The sequence below is a fragment of the Meleagris gallopavo genome, chromosome 4 (assembly GCF_000146605.3).
Source record: "Meleagris gallopavo isolate NT-WF06-2002-E0010 breed Aviagen turkey brand Nicholas breeding stock chromosome 4, Turkey_5.1, whole genome shotgun sequence".
Taxonomy (NCBI): domain Eukaryota; kingdom Metazoa; phylum Chordata; class Aves; order Galliformes; family Phasianidae; genus Meleagris; species Meleagris gallopavo.
Genome location: NC_015014.2, coordinates 34423415 through 34439778, shown reverse-complemented (window position 1 = coordinate 34439778; position 16364 = coordinate 34423415). Strand labels below are relative to the sequence as shown.

Sequence of the window (16364 nt, the reverse complement as noted above, 5' to 3'; positions counted from 1 at the left end):
GCGGAGCAACTGCAGGTAAGGGTAAAGTAGGGGCTGAGCGGCGGCGGGGCGAGGTATGATGGGGAGCGGGGGGAGTGAACGGCCGGCTTTTGGGAGGATGGCGGCCGCCGTGTGGTGGGGTGTGGGAGGGCCGCTCCATGACTCCATGGGGGCTGCCGCCTGTGGCTGTCCCCCTTCCTAGGCATGGAAGAGCAGCTTCTTGCTAATTGGCAAAACTTCTACCGTCCCGTTGGTAGTAGTCGTTGACTGTGGCAAGTAACAAGCCGAGTCGGCAGGGGTTTGTGGCGTAGGGGGTTGGCGGCTTCTTCTGAATGCTGTTGTTTTTTGTTTTTCCTTTGTTACTTGTCGAAGCTCCGTTTTTTAAACAAGTCTTCTTCCCCTCCCCACCCCTTCTCCCTTTTTTTCTTTTTCCCCCTAAACTCTCTTAGAATGCAGAAGCCGGAAGTGTGGAGGCGGCATAGAAGTTCCTTTCCTCAAAGACACCGCGTGACTGGGTATGTGTTGCCTTATGAGCTCCTAATAGAGAAGTTATGAGCGGGAATAATAGCAATTTATTAGTTACGTTTAGCGACTAAGCTGCTGAGACCCGTCTCATCGCCACTGAAATAAAAATATGAGCTTGATTTTTATTTATTGAAAGTCTACTTGATTGTGTGTAATTATCTTTTACTGATAAAAAGTTGTAAGAAAAAGTCTGTTATTTGGAAGAATTGGGCTTTGGTGTGGATGTGTTGAGTGTATTCTGAAGACTGGGCTGTGGTAAAAATGGGTGTTGCCAGTACTTTTGCCTACTAAATGGAAGCATCTGGGTCCAGAAGTTGTGTGTGCAAGGAGCAAGCCTGTTAGTAAGCACGTTGCTGAGTTAGCAGAGTGAGTACAAATAGTGATCTGAAGCAGGGGAGATGGCTTCCATTAACTTTGTTTCAGAGCAGCATACAGCTTCTAGGAAGGCACTGTGCTGTCGAGTAGTGTCCGCTGTCTTGTATGTGTAGCAATATTAAACTGCGTCAAACTTCTCTTTACAGGGGAAAAACATTCTTGAGTTGTGATGGCAGAAGAAGATGGGTCTAAATTCAACCTGTAAATTTTTGGAGTAACTGTGACTAGAATTTCTATTGTTTACTTACTTTAAGGGTTAATAGGCAATCTTACAGGATTAATGGTCTTTGTAAGTAATGATATTCCTGTTTTTCAAATATGGAAGCAAGCAGTACTTTTAGGCTGGGTCTTAATTTCAGTTTAGACTTAAACAAACTCTTCTAATTAAGTTTATACCTCGAGCCTAAATGTTTTGCAGTCCCTCATCTTTACAAAGAGCACAGAGGGCCTGGTATGTAGTGTACTGTGTTTCAAAATAGTGTGGAATCAGTCTGCACAAAAGAGAATGTAGTTAGGAGGATGTTGGCATATTTATGCTGCCTTCCAGGATCTTCAGCTGCTCTCATTTCAAGGCTTTCACCAAGTTTTATGTTATTACAATGTCAGTAGTTAGTGACTGTGCTGTACTCTAGTCACGCAGCTCACCGTGCTTCAGTAGTTCTAAATCCGGAGAAATGTTGTGCTTTCTCTGGTGACTGCTGCTGCTAAAGCACCTTAAAAGGGTTGTTACAAGGAGTGTACATGTATGTGGAAGATACGGTAAGTTTGTGAAGTCTAAAAGGTGTATGTGAACGTCTGCAGTTAAAACTTTAATACATGTTAATGTAAAGCATTCAAATGTACTAATGAGTCAATAAAGAGATATGGATTCACACTGCAAGTGTCGCTTCTTCCTTACAAGTGTACTGATAACCAAGACCAGACCTGCACGTAAACTTCAGACTTACTGAGGAGGGGCCAAATGTGTTTGCTGTGTGCATTCACCTTCTGGTATCTGGGCCTTGTACTTTCAGCTAAATAGATTTGGGCCAAAGAAGTAAATGACTGATGCTGTCTGGAAGCCATTCCAGAAGGCACGTGGTTTTAAAGGGAAGAATTAAAGATTTTCTGCAGGGAAGAAAGAGATTTTTTGAATGTAGCTGCTTTCTCTATTTCATTTGTTGGATGTTTTCACTTACTGCATATTCATAAAATAACTGAAGAATGGGACAAGTTAAATGTTTTCCTTCTGAAGTATATAAGCAAACTTAGATAGTGCCTGCTCTTGCTTAGCATAACTTTGTGTGGAATATCTTTGTTAATCAGAAAATTCATTGCAAACTGAGAAGTTTACCCACAACTAATGTTCCTGCCATATCCACTTAGACATTATGTCAGTAAGTGTGGCAGTTTTTATTGTTTACATTTACATCATCAGGCTCACTGAACAAGAAATAGAATGATATAACATAAAGACAATTTCATTTTCTTTTAGGAACTAGCAAAGGCATCCTGTCTGCAGGGGAACTAGGCATCATTTCAACTTTTAAGTATTAAAGCATCCTAAGAAAGCAAAACTAATGGTTTACCTTACTAAATCTAAATGTTACTACATTAGTGTACAGACTTGATTTTTTCTCGAAGTATTGCATTTTGTGGTGCAACTCTTAAAATGATTTATGCTGTATGTCACACATATTGCACTATGTTATCTACTTCACAAGTCTTATAATCAGGGGTCTTATTTAGCAAAACTGTACGAGTAGGTACCTTCTGACAGGCTTACTTTCTCTGTAATTAAAAGGGCTACGTATATATAAAGTGTAAACAGCTTTAAAGTTTGCTAGGAGAGTATTTCACATAGGACTAGCATAGGTCTAGTAGGTGAGCATAATACTATATGATGTTTTTAAATAATATATTTCACTTCTAGTGCAGTTTTACAGAAAACTAAAATATATAAAAGCACCTTGTGTACTAGTTTAGCACCAGTTCCAGCAAGATATTTAAGCTAGTTGTGGCCCTTAATAGGGCCAATAAGTTTGAGGAGAGAAATTGAGGGCCAATTTTACAATCACTTGCAACATTATTGCAACTTTGCACAAATGAGTTGGCTTGGATATTTGTTAAAACACCAGAGACACATAGAAGCATATGGGGAGTGAATGAATGCCCACTTACAACATGAATACAAGCATTCCACTTTGTTCACAGAAGGCCACGCAATACTGTTACAGCTTAAGTGTCTGAGGAAGGGAAACACAGGAAAACAGTAAGTGGTAGTCACAGTTGGTACAATCACTATGCAGTGACACACAGCTGCCACACTTATCTCACTGGGGTGTTTCATGGCCCACAGAGCTGTTCTTTCATCTTTTTAAGAAGCATCGTTGTTAAAAATGTACTACACAGGGTATGCTTGCAGGCAGTCCAGCTGGCCATGAGGAGAGCTCATTGACGCAGTGCTGAACTTCCTTGTTTCACTGTTGATTGTAGCTAGTCTGCTGTTCTAAAGATTGCTATCTATTTGGGTTGCACTGAAATGGCCATTTCTTCCTGGGTTCTGTGTGATGATTAGGAAGAATTTCTTCACCAGGAGGAGGTCAAGCACTGGGATGGGCTGCCGAGAGAAGCAAGGGAGGTATGGCACCAAGGGCCATGGTTTAAACAATGGGACTCTGTAGGTCACAGTAATGGTTGGACTTGATCTAGGTGTTCTTTTTCAAAGTAAATGATTCTGTGATTCTAAAGTGAGGGAAGCATCTGTTCCTAGAAAGGTAAAAGTTGTTTTCTATTTGTCTTGATATGGAGTACCTTGGTGGGTTTTCTTAATAACAAACCATTGTAGTTTTCATAACGTGTGGAAGAGTGTTTTTAAAAGGAGTTAATAAAGGGAATGGATATTGCTAAATGATATTTAGAACATAATAGGGCACTAGGGTCCATATGACTTACAACTTGATGTGGTGTCATAAATTACTATAGCAAAATTGAGCAGTTGCTGGATAAAAAAGCAAACTTTTTTAGTTATTGGTTAAAAATAATTTTTTACTTTTCCAATGAGAATGATCTGAAACAGCACTGCCCCTAAACGTGGTAAGGTTGTCTAAGTATTTAGAAAATAATCCTTTAAGAATTTATACATCTTTTCAGACAAGGACTGCTTCAATATTTCCAGCATTTATCTAACTCATACAGCTGCATAGAATGTTTGCAGGGAAATTAATTACTTTCCAGCATGCTGTCTACTTTGCTTCTGAATGTGCTTTAGTATATGTTTTTCAGACTAGGTGAAGGTCTGATTATTGACAGTTGTTTTCCTTCTAACGCTTAATGTATGGACAGTTACTTACCAAGCATGTGCCTGTTTGTGGTCTCATCAGCTGGTAAAACAACAGTGAAAATTAGAGAACTGAATATAAGGTCATAGGAGTAATAGGAAAGCAGTCAAGAACTGATTAAATAAACTAGAATTAAAAATGAATTTTGAGGTCTGTTATTAATTATATAAAAGCTTGGAGCTTCCTGTGAAAAGTGGATCTGCTAGTGAACTCATTAACTTTCCTGCTCTAATGTTACTCAAAGCTGGAGGTCACTTTTCTGCTTATCTTCGGTTTGTGCAAGATAAACTTCCTTGACATGGAAGGATTTTTGTTTGCATAGTAATCCATAACTGGAAAGGTTGTGTGCATTCAGCCTGGATTTAATACCAAGAAAACCCCAAAACACACAAATCAGGAAAATGTGCTTGTTTCCATTTGCAGTGGGCCCCAGCTGTGCAATCTGTGCTGTTCAAGCTGTCCTGCTTTATTCATGTTGTTTGGATTATTCAAGTTTGGTTTGGATGAAGCACGCTCATAGTTTGGTCACACTCTTTATCCAGGGTACAAAAGATGAAACTTTTGTGTAGACACCTGGAGAGTCTTTGATTCCGCAGCCGTAGCCCCAGGACGTCACGCCGTACACAACCCAGCTTTCCCCTGGACGCTCACACATCAGTGGTCCTCCACTGTCCCCTTGGCAGCTATCGATGCGTTTCTGTTCCTGGATGTTTCCAGCACAGAGCATTCTTCCTGTGAATCTTCTTTTATAGCGTTCTTCACATACCCTCTTGGGAAGCAAGGGGATGGCAGCTTGTTGTAATGTTCTTGAATAAGCCCTTCCTGAAAAGAAGACCAAAATTATCGCATTGTGGTGCTTTGTCTTGGAAACATAGGTAGCATTTAAGTCAGTTCAGACTATCGATCCTTCTCAATGTTTTGTCATTAAATATATTGAAAAGAATACTAAGTACCAAAAGGAACCTGTGCACTAAATATAAGATTAAAATACTAAAAACATATTGTAAATATGGAAAGCAGATTGTTTTTTTAAAATCTAAAAGTTTTGGATGTAGCACACTTCACGTAATGTTCACTAGATCATTCCAAGGCTAGCATTTGTTTTAAACACACTTTCTGTGATTTTAGAGGAATATATATCATATTACTTCAATGGGAAAGGTGGTTTTTGAGGTGTGAGCAGTGGAGTTTGAAGCTTTAGAATTATTTCTAAGTCACCAGTTCAGAGTTAGTTTTGTTCAGTGGTGCTGCACCATCTGTCACTTTCCAAGTGGAGCATCCAGCCAACCACTGCACTGTTGAGCCAACTAATGCACACATGCCTGCTCGTCCCCTCAGTTGAAGTAGCATTACAGAGCCTGAGTGTGCTCTGGTATAGATGGGCAGTATCATTGGAACTACTTGCAATCTTGATACCTCCTTTTTTCAGGGTACTGCTGAAAGCCCTGCCCAAGGAATCTTAATTTTGTGGAGCGACAACAACCTGTTCTTGGATTTTCTTTCTCTGTAGCAATTCCCACATCTTAAAAGCCATGCTCTGTTAATAAAATGGCTTTTTTCTCTAATTTGCAGTTCTTCTTTTTCGGTTGGAAACATGGGGCACAAATGCCAGTGAATTAGTTTTTATTTTTTGAAGTTAAAATCTTAATACTTGTGAAATAAATATGACTCATATAGTAAGAGTGAAATTTCAACTGAAGTACTGCAATGATGTAATTTCTTACCATAATTAGAGGCAATTACTGCAGTGTCTAATATTAGTTTCCTTAAATACCTGTCCTAAGTAAACAGTATTGCAGAACTTTCAGTGAATTGTGTAAAATGCTAGGTAAGACTAGGCAATTAACTAGGAATTGTCAGAAAAGAAAAGCAACACAAAAACAGCAGACCTACAAGTCTATCTCCTTATATGTAGCACAGTGACCTAGTCATCTGTGCCCACGGATTAACACATAAAAAGGAGAACTCATACTTGGCCTTTCCTCCTTGCCAGTTTGAATGTGTCTGAGAAACGAAGGATCAAGTGTGGCTGCGACCTTGTTATGTACTCAGCACCACGAAAACACAGAAGTAAAACATGGTTACTAATCTGTAAAATATTTTAGGCACTAAGACCATTGAAGAAGAATAACTTTGTAGTGACCTGAAAAGTGGTTAGCTGGTTTATTCCAGAAGCCTGGATTGCAGATTGTATTGTGGCTGCCGAGTTTGGGCAAGATGTTTTCTCATCTGAATGCAACAGGCTAGTTGAAAATGATGGTGGTAACATGACAGACTAAAAATGTTATTTGAAATATCACTATGCAGATTTTTTCTATCCATGTTTCTATCTTGTAATAGTCTTTCTAAATATTCCTTGTACTTACCTTAAAATCCCTAAATATGAGAGCTGCTAGTTAAGCTCTGAGGCAGGGTGTGATGATCTGCTATCCAGTGTGAGCCTTGCAACAAATAAGCTTTTCATTCTTGCTTATTAACCTTAATGAGGCTATTATATTGACTGGTTTTATGATTTAGAGTCACATAGTTGATCACCGCTTTTCAAACACAAACTAAATTCAATAAACAAAGTGTTTCTGTTTAAGGATCAGAAGAGAAAATATTTCCTTATATAAAAAGAGTAAAGCTGTTCAATTTTTAGCATTTTCTTACTTTAAGTATTCATTTCCTTTTTTTTTTTTTTTTTTTCCAGTAAGCAACCTCAGGTAGTGTGATCAGTGCGTGGAAATGATTATATTTTTACCTGTGTCACCCCATCCAGTGATGTAACAGTTAGGAGCAGTTTTCTGTGGTCTCTCTCTCCTTAAGGGCAGGCAGGCAGGTAAGACGTGGGTACTGAATCTGGCACACTGTTCCTCTGGCCCCTGCAGCCTCACTAGTGCAATGTCATAGTCACTGCTGTCAGGCCTGTACTCTTTGTGCATCACAATCTCTTGGACTCCAATTTCTTCCTCATACTCTTCTGGTACCAGCGTATGATAATCTCCAACTCGCACGGCATAGTTCCTGGTGTTATTGCCATACCTGAGATTGAGATTATTAAAAACAGGGCTCACTCATGCAAAGTTAGATCCTACGCACACCCACAGACTGGATCAGTGCCTTCATTGTTTGCATGTAACAATATCAGCATGTTCTTTTAGAAGAGTAAAACTGTTTTCTCAGGTACTTAGGCTGAAGTACAAGTGTTTCCTAAAGAGTGCCATACAACTTGTCTTGATTTTTCAGATTAGTTTATGTTCCTTTTCGTATATTTGCATAGGCAAGTTTTCTTTTGGCCATCTGCCATGACTGGCATTTACTTCAAAGGTGTGAATATGGTGTGCCTTATAAATATACTTAACAAGGGAATACAAACTGCCAGTAATTATAAGAAAAGCTTGAGTATTATCACTTTTGTGGTGTCCTAAATAACTACTGCAATGAAAACAGTATTCAAGCTTGATTTGTAGCTTGGTTGTGAAGATTCTTAAGGAGGAAAAAAGCTTTTTAATTCTAGAGACATCAGTAATTTGATAAAAACCTCTTTTGTTAACTAGTTAAGAAAAATGAAGTGTAAGTGAATTATAAACACCTATCCACAAAAGTCACAGAAGAGCTATAAGTCCTTGATTTTGTATGTCTGTATGACCCTGATCCCTTTGATGTTTTAGATTAAATGGTAAATACCCCAGATATTATTACTGTGGCTAAAATAACAATTCTTTGTCCATGCCTTGGAGATTTTGAATTGTAGGATACATGCAGTCCTCCTCAGGAAAATGCAAACAAGGAATAGTGTGGGGTGTATTTATTTTAAATCTGGCTAAGCTAGCCCAAGTATTTTTGCTTTGACTTCTCTTTTTCCCTATATCCTTTAGCAGGAAATTCATAATGCGTGTGCAGAAAATACAATGTTCAGTCACTTTCTAACCTACACTTTTTTTCTTCTTTTTTCTTTTCCTTTTTTTAACAAAAAGATCAGCAATGTGTTTATCTCTACACTGTATGAAAACTTTCCTGGGAAATGGCAGACAAAGCAGCAATAGTACAGAGTGCTTTGGAATAATATACCATTGAATATTCTAATTGCAGGCTGCATCCATAGCTACTTGCAGAACTTTCTTTGTCAAATTCTGCGTGTCTCCTTGTATAAGCAGAATTTCACTTCTAGGCTTGAAAGAAGGTTGCAGGCTATGGCCAAACATTTACTCATCAGAACATGGCCTGTTGTGTAGAAGAAATGAAGTTACATGTCTAGCATGAAAAACCGTTCAGGTCATCCTCAGTAGTATATCCGAAATGCTCACTCTTTGGATACTGTATTTTATGGTTAGAAGTCAAAATTCTGTAGCAGCTTCAAGTGAAGAGTTGCAACTGATGCAGTCTTGGTAATATTTACAGAAGAGTTTAAGAATGTAGTCGTGTTGCCTCTGTTATCAGAGAGAGGATTGAAGAAAAATAGTGTATTTATCCAAATGCATTGCTTATTTCCTCCTGCAAACATTGCTCAATGTAATTCATATTTCAGTGTGTTTATCTCAACATTTAAGAACAGAAACATTTAAGAACAAAAACTATTATTTGTGTGTCACACCACTAATATCTTTCTTTTTTGACCACAGAAGTGCTAGTTATACTTTATCACTGCATCAGTTTTCATTAGGAATTTCCACCAGTAATCAGGGCATAAATAATTAATAATAAAAATAAATAATTAAAAAAAGCAGAAGCACAAATCCTGGTTCTCAACGCATCCTAAGTCTAGCTCCTTGAAATTTCTAGGATATAATATTTCTTTGTAAGCTTGAATGTCTTACTGTCTTGCATTAGATCTCACTTTCTCATTTCTAGATTATTTTGTCTGCCTTTACCAGTTTTAAAGGCGGTTTGAATGTGTTATGAAAACTAAACTGACAAAATGGTACCTCATTTTATTGTATGAGTTAATTGATGTATTGGTCCTCTGTGTAACTTTGGTAACAGAGAAGTATAACTGAGAGCACAGCTCTGTGCCCCTATACAATTGGAGGAGGTCCATATAGAGACAGGAAGCTGAATGGTTGGGGTGCACAGTTTTCTTTCACTTTTACAAAATTTATCTGTAGAACACGAGTAATGCTCAGAATGTAAGAATACTGGAATGGATTGTACAGCTGGCTGAGTACTTCTCCGGTGTCACCTCGAGCACACAGGGTGAGATTACAAACAACCTCAGCCTATGCATTAGCCAACTGTGCAGCATCTATTTTCCTTACAGTAAATTAGAAAAGGAAGCGGGCACAGAAAGCACTTTCCTTATAACTGCAGTAAAATGTATTATTTTCTCTTGAAATATTTTCATGTAACCCCACTAAAATAGGAAGTGGAAGAGTTACGGGTTTGTTATTGACGTCTCATTCAGTTAGATATCTGTGCTCAAATTTCATAACTTTGTGATGACATTCCACTTCTGCAGTAAATGATACAGCAAGTGAGCCTGGTGAAATAAGTAAAATTATAGTTTCCTTTGACAAATAGAAATACTGAACAGTTCTCTACTTCTTTTTGCTACAGTCCCTGTTTATAGCCATTCATCTTAATTGCCAGTGAAAACTACTTTAAATAGGATTCTGTACCCTACAGTGTATTGCTAGATACTACCTTTGAATGCTTGAGAGTAAGATTTTACTGATTTTTGGTATAAGCCTGAGTGGAATATTAGATTGGAATACAAATATACAAGGTCATTAGCATTAAATAGATTTTACCTGACATAATATGCCAGAACCATTTCCAGCAGTCACTGAAAATACTGTCTCAGTTTATAGTTAGTACATTTGGCTCCATGCAACGAATCACATGTGAGTGCCAGACAGATATTTTTTAGTTTCTGAAAGATGCGTGCATGAAACAAGTACTTGAACATTTATGTTAATCATTGTCTTCAAGAACATACAGGGTTTTTCTAGATATATACTAAATGACAATACTGGGCACGAGTGCATTGCCAGTGGTTGAATAGAAGTATGGCTCCCAAATAGAGAACAGTAAATTCCACTGGTATAAATCTCTTTTTTAATGTAATGGATGCCTCTGTATTTTGGTTTATAGGCCTTCTCCATATCACCTAGTACATGGTTTATTATATATATTCTGTCCACTACATTTTATGACATTTGAAAGCGAGGAGGAGTTGTGTATTTTTTTTTAAACCTCATAGAAGTCAAGATTATAACAACAACACTAATGTATCAAGTGTTTATAATTTACATGAGAAATGAAAACAATTCTTTCCTAAACTGATTAAGTAATCAAAGGATCTAGATTTTGTTTGTTTTGATTCTTTAAAAAAAATCATGAACAACAATGAAACAAAAGAAACTAAGCACAAAGGAAAGCTGTTTATGACCAGTGAGAGTGCTTTCCTGTCAGCCAAATATCTAGTAGTATAGTAGAAAGCTTGCTGCTAACATTTAATATTTAATCCTTGATTTTAACAAAAGGAAAGCTGCTCGCTCTAAGTCCTGCTGTTTTTCTTTGTGATGGATGCTGCTAACTTAAAGCCAAATAATGAAGAATGGACATTCAGGAAAACCTGTCTTAGTTAAAAGCACTTCTTTTAGATATGTAATAGAATGAGAATTGCTGCTTCTCGTGAGGATGTGTGAAACTGCTTTAGCTTCTAGTGAGAGACTTAAGGAGCAGCCTTTGCACAGATATATCATACTTCTGTGGACTTCTACACACAAAAGACATACACATTTAAAACTGATGTTTTTGTCTGTAGACGGTTATGTTTCTTCCCCTGTAGTAGCTGCCAAATGCTTAACTATCCTGTTAGAGCATCAGTACGCACAAAATAAGTGCAGTAGTCTACCACCATGCAGAAATTGTTAATTTTTTTCCATAGTATAGTTGAGCTCACTTTTTTATTTAAGCAATACTCTGATTTCCTGGCTATAGGAAATGGTATAGGACTTTCTCTTGTCTCTCTACGCCAAATATGTGAAGAAAACATTTTATCTATAGATAGCTCTTGGAAACCTATCCTAGCTCTAAACAAAATCACTCTGAGAGAATTAGGAAGTTGAGTCCTATCTATACAGTGCCAGCTGAGAGCCAAAGGCATCTACTCTCTTTTACAGTAAACAGTAGTTCATCCACAGGCTGTCAGAGTTGCATGCTTAGAATTAGATTGTAGTCTTCAAGGCAAAATAGGAAACAAAACAGTGTGGTCTCTCAGGCCAGTTCTATGCCAGCCTGTTACATACCCCAGAGTGCCTACACCAACAGGGACCTATTGCAGTGTACTGTAGACCAGACTTGCTGCTCTTTTTCCATAATCAGTCCCCTTTTATGTTGATGTTTAGGAACATGTCTGGAATGAGCATGCTTTGGCAGTACGCTGTTGTGACTTGGAGCCCTAGTCAAATAAACAAGCACTAGGAAGAGCAGGTCATGTATTCTATGGTACTTAATTTAAGAGTACTTAATGTAAGAGCAGTTACAAGCACAGCAGTAACTAACTTGTTTCATCAAACTCGTAAAAGTGTTCTAATAAGTTTCTAATCAGATGTTGATTTGCATGCAGAAACTGTAAATGTCTTCCTGTGACCTCCCTTTTTTCCCTGTGCTTGAAAAGGAACGTGCAGCCATTTTATATAAAGTTTGGTAATAGCAGCTGGAGTGCTTTGATAGTTTCACAGAAACAACAGTGGAAAATCAGTGAAATCATTGAAAACAGGCTGTAGTTTTATGGAGTTTGACCATTTCAGCTTGAAGTACTACTAAGGAGAGTCTTTCACAATTTTCACGAAACAAAAACATATGCATCTGGCACTAAGCAAAAGTAACAGTTTAAGTAAAGTAACTAAATAAGTATTTATCCTTTATATTATATATTAAGTGTTTTCACTTAATTAAAAAAATGTCTGGCTCTTCTTCAGTACAGTGCAAAAGGAAAGGCTAGAAGTCCAAAGATTTGAACAAAACTTAGCCCATTTCCTCATAGCTGCAATGCAGTTCTTCTATGGTTTTATTTCAGCACTTACTGCAACATTCCGTAGGAGCTCAATTAAATAATTGTTTTGAAAATTTATATTTTACACCAATGTACTTTGCAAGTTGGTGTTCTTATACTACAGTAACTTCACTGGCAGTGAATTCCTGTTTTCAAAAATACTGAAAAGACCATAAGGAAAACTGAATAGGAGAATCATACTTTTCCATGAAGATGCTGAAGTTTTTAATATAAATCTCTTGGATGAGAGGACATCTAGAATAATTTTCAATTAATTGGTTTATTTTTATCTGTTGGCATATGAAGTTGGCTATTTGTTGGTTTTTTAAACCAAACACTTTACTCTTCTGAGCAGTTTCAATGGGCCTGAACCAGAATGTTTTTGCCTATATCCAGAAATTATATATAGTTTGAAAATACACTTTACTGTTAAAGGGAGACCAACCTTTTAAAGCAGTGTGCAGCAGTGAGGACCCAGCAGCTACTAATGAGAGTAGCACCACACAAGAGTCTTCCATCCCCATGAGATGATTTCAATCGGAGTGCAACCTGCCATGGCCAACCGCCCCTACAGAGAGCAGAGACATTGTTTTCAGTGTACAGAGATGGAAGAGTAATGTAGCTTGTCAGTTACCTTGAATGTAAATCCCATATAGCTTGTTTGATTGACATAGTTTACAAAATGTTATGTGTTGTCTAGCAGTTGAGAATACCTTTATATTCCTTCAGCATTCAGAATTTCATTTAACAATAATCAGCATTATTTTATGGATCGTTTGGGCACCCAGCATGCTTGTTACTTCCTCCTACCGTGAATTTTTTTTTTTCTTTCTCAGGTTGTATTTATTTTTCCAAAAATAGATTCTTGAGTTCCTTGCCAAATACTCAAGTCTTAGGAGGAGTGGCTGAGGGAGCTGGGAGTGGGGAGTGTTTAGTCTGGAGAAGAGGAGGCTCAGAGGAGACCTCATTGCACTCTACAACTTACTGAAGGGAGGTTGTGATGAGGAGGGGTTTGGCCTCTTCTCACAGGCAACAAACAGGACCTGAGGAAATGACTGCAAATTGTACCAGAGGAGGTTTAGATTAGGCATAGGGAAGAACTTTTTCTCTCAGAGTGGTCAGGTACTGGAATGGCTGCCCAGGGAGGTGGTGGAGTCCTATCCCCAGCAGTGTTCAAGAGGTGTCTGGATGAGGAGCTATGAGATATGGTTTAGTAGCTTGTGGTAGCAATGGTAATGGGAGGATGGTTGGACTAGATGATCTTGTAGATCCTTTCCGACCATGTGATTCTATGATTCTATACTCTCCAAGTCAACAAACCAGACATTTGTCAACTAGAGAAAGAAAATAAAGGAATTTCTTGAAAAACTTATTTCATCCTCCTTGCATGTTTGCATTACAATCTGCTCTGTTGATTCTGAACTGTTTGAAAATGGATGTTTACAAAGCAGAGGTCTAAAGCAACTGTAGAAAACACAAGTAATAGATAAGCACTTTTATTCAGGCTGTGATCATTTGTTTTGGACGGTAGATCTGGGATACGTATTTACAGGCCTATCAAAATAGGATAGATTGATTTCAGTATTTCAATAAATTAGTAGAACATTGAATCTGAGAAGAGTGAGTGGGGGGAAAGAGAGAGATTCATCTGTAAGCAACACTGATATCCAAGAAAAAGCAACTGGTAGGCCTAGATATTTTCTGACTGCTGCCAGCTTGAATAAGTGTGGTGGAGTACAACAGCCCCAGGATCATCTAGTCCAGCATGCTATCTTAGAGTTGCCAGTGGCAAATGATCTAAAGGTAGAAAAATTTACTAACTTTGGATTTTCTGGTATATATGTAAGTATCCAGTTTCCTTTTGAGCTTTCTTTTGACCCCAATGGATCCTTTTCTGATATTGTCCATATATTCCTTTTCTTGATTAGGAAGCATTTCTAAGTGCACCGTTAGGTTTCTGTCATCTCATCTAATGTCCCTGTGCTTAATTATTACGAGACCAGATTTTCTTGTTCAGACTTAACTGTGCCCTCCAACAACTTGCCATCTTTTCATTTCATTCAGTGTCCTTTAGGAGTATATTCTGAGAGAAAAATTCTCAATCTCCTTTTTCTGTACAATGTATTATTTATTATAGTAATTTATACTAATTTTTCTCTTATCAAGGTAAGTTATTCTAATTTGTTCTGACTGCATTTCAATCTGTTTTCTGTGTCTCTTCACGTTACTGTTCTTTGAACCCTCTCCACTTACACAGTATATTTTTTGAAACAGATTGACTGGTACTTTGAAATAGGTTCCAGAAAAACAAGTAAAGAAGGCAGATCGGGCCCTAGCCGGGCTGAGTGGCTCCTGAACACCGGGGGACGCCGGCGCTCCTTTGCTGACAGTAGTGATGGGAGGTGGACTTGATGATCCTCGTGGTCCCTTCCAACTTGGAATATTCTGATATGTGTTTGCGATTACTCACAACTGTTCAGAAAATAAGGCCTACACTTCCTGTTGTAGCATTTAATACTAGCAGTATGTTGCTAATCTATTTGTGTTAATTAAATGCAAACAAAATGTATTAACAAAACATCTGATTTTATAGCTGCATCATCATCAGAAAGTTGTATTCTGTGAAGGAATATTAGGTGCTGGCAGTGATCTTTCAGGATAGGTAGCATTTAAATCCTTGTACCATATTCATAGCTTTTTTCATCCTTTGAAAATAAGTGAAGTGGCTGTTTTGAAAGTGAGAAATTAAATCTGATCCAGGACTAAACCGATGGGCATCTGCTGATTTTCAACTAATGAATGTTTTTGAATTTCCCACCAAATCTGCTTCTACCTAATGATAAACAAAAACAAACAAACAAACAAACAAAAAACAACAAAAAAACATAGTTTAGGCAAACAGTTTATGGTAAATAGACCTTGCCTACAGCAGGGGGATCGAAAGTAGATGATCATTGAGGTCATTTTCAAGCCAGGCCGTTCTATGATTCTGTGATTCTATGAAATACATGTGTTAGACACTTATGCTGAAAATGACGTTTCTTTATCAAATATTTACCGTAAAGAATTTTTTCCACCAATTATTCGCTTTTGTCGACGATGTAGTAATCTCAATCCACAAACAGAAGCAAGAGAATCTAAGCCAGAAAGGGAGATATAGACAACATTAAATTCAAAAAGTATCCATTCTGTGATGACAATTAACTAAAAACTAGGAAGGCTAAGGTTATTCTGTTTGATGGTAGTTTTTAACAACCAAATTTTTCTCTGGGAAAGTGCACTGAATTATTCATTGCTGATTATTTTTATTTTCATTTTTATTTTTGATATGCTAACAGAGCAATTTACACAGTTGTGTTCTGCTTTTCAACTGTACACTTGGAGTTATTCCTCGAATTTTCTTTAGGGTTCTTCCTTACTTGGTGTAAGTGAAAGCAGAACTTGTCAGACCACATAGGTTTCAAACCTCAGTTGAAGATACATTATACCTTGAGAAGTTGTGAGTAACTGTATATCCTTTTGTATTTTCATATCCCTTGTACAAACATGGCTACTGTGAACTATGGTAGACAAGTACTCTGAATCACTTGAATAGTCTTCATGAGTGGTTTGACGAGCTAGCACAGCAGTAAGGTGAAACAGTGAAGGCGTATAATTTCCCACCATTTTTATTTCTATTAATTCATTTCATATAATTGTTTCCTCTGTAAGGTGTTGGGTTCCATCTCTTCGTACTATGACCGTTCTCCATGTGAACATGTTCATCTACTGCTCAAAACGGGACTCTACCTTTGTTGCTATTCCCAGGGACCTTCTTGCCTAAGTGGTCACAGATGACGCCTGCATCCTCGCTGTGACGGCAGTTGTGTGTTCCAATGTCCTGCTTAATGCAGTCTGCCAAGGATCTCTCACTTCCAGTACATTTTACATTATCCACATGGATTGGGCCTTTGCCCTCCCCAAAATATGCCATTGTCCTTGCTCTCGCTGGACCTCTGCAAACAAAACAAAACACTTTTTTTTTTTAATCAAAACCTTTTGAGGTACTGTTCTACATTTACTCAGCTGAAATACAGAGTTTGTGTAGGGAAGATGTTGAGATTAAATTCCAAGTCTTGTCACTGACTTACTAGATGATAAATTTTCTTCTCATTGCCTCTGTTACACTAGAAAGCAGAAAAAAA

The 16364-nt window shown here is 37.8% G+C and overlaps 1 protein-coding gene and 1 non-coding gene across 2 annotated transcripts in view; one reads left to right on the top strand and one right to left on the bottom strand.

Annotated features, from left to right (window-relative positions):
- Positions 1 to 133: 133 nt before the first annotated feature.
- Positions 134 to 264, top strand: LOC116216632. Its single transcript, XR_004159774.1, has one exon. It is a non-coding gene; the product is annotated as a small nucleolar RNA SNORA24 (small nucleolar RNA).
- Positions 265 to 1724: 1460 nt separating this feature from the next.
- Positions 1725 to 16364, bottom strand: part of PRSS12 (serine protease 12) — a gene marked incomplete at its 5' end in the record, with an annotated part of 43217 nt that continues 28577 nt past the window's right edge. Inside the window, 5 exons of the mRNA XM_010710093.3 lie at positions 1725 to 5021; positions 6943 to 7223; positions 12626 to 12748; positions 15239 to 15317; positions 15970 to 16175. Of these exons, the coding sequence (XP_010708395.1) occupies positions 4714 to 5021; positions 6943 to 7223; positions 12626 to 12748; positions 15239 to 15317; positions 15970 to 16175 (997 nt within the window). The remainder of the gene's footprint in view (positions 5022 to 6942; positions 7224 to 12625; positions 12749 to 15238; positions 15318 to 15969; positions 16176 to 16364) is intronic.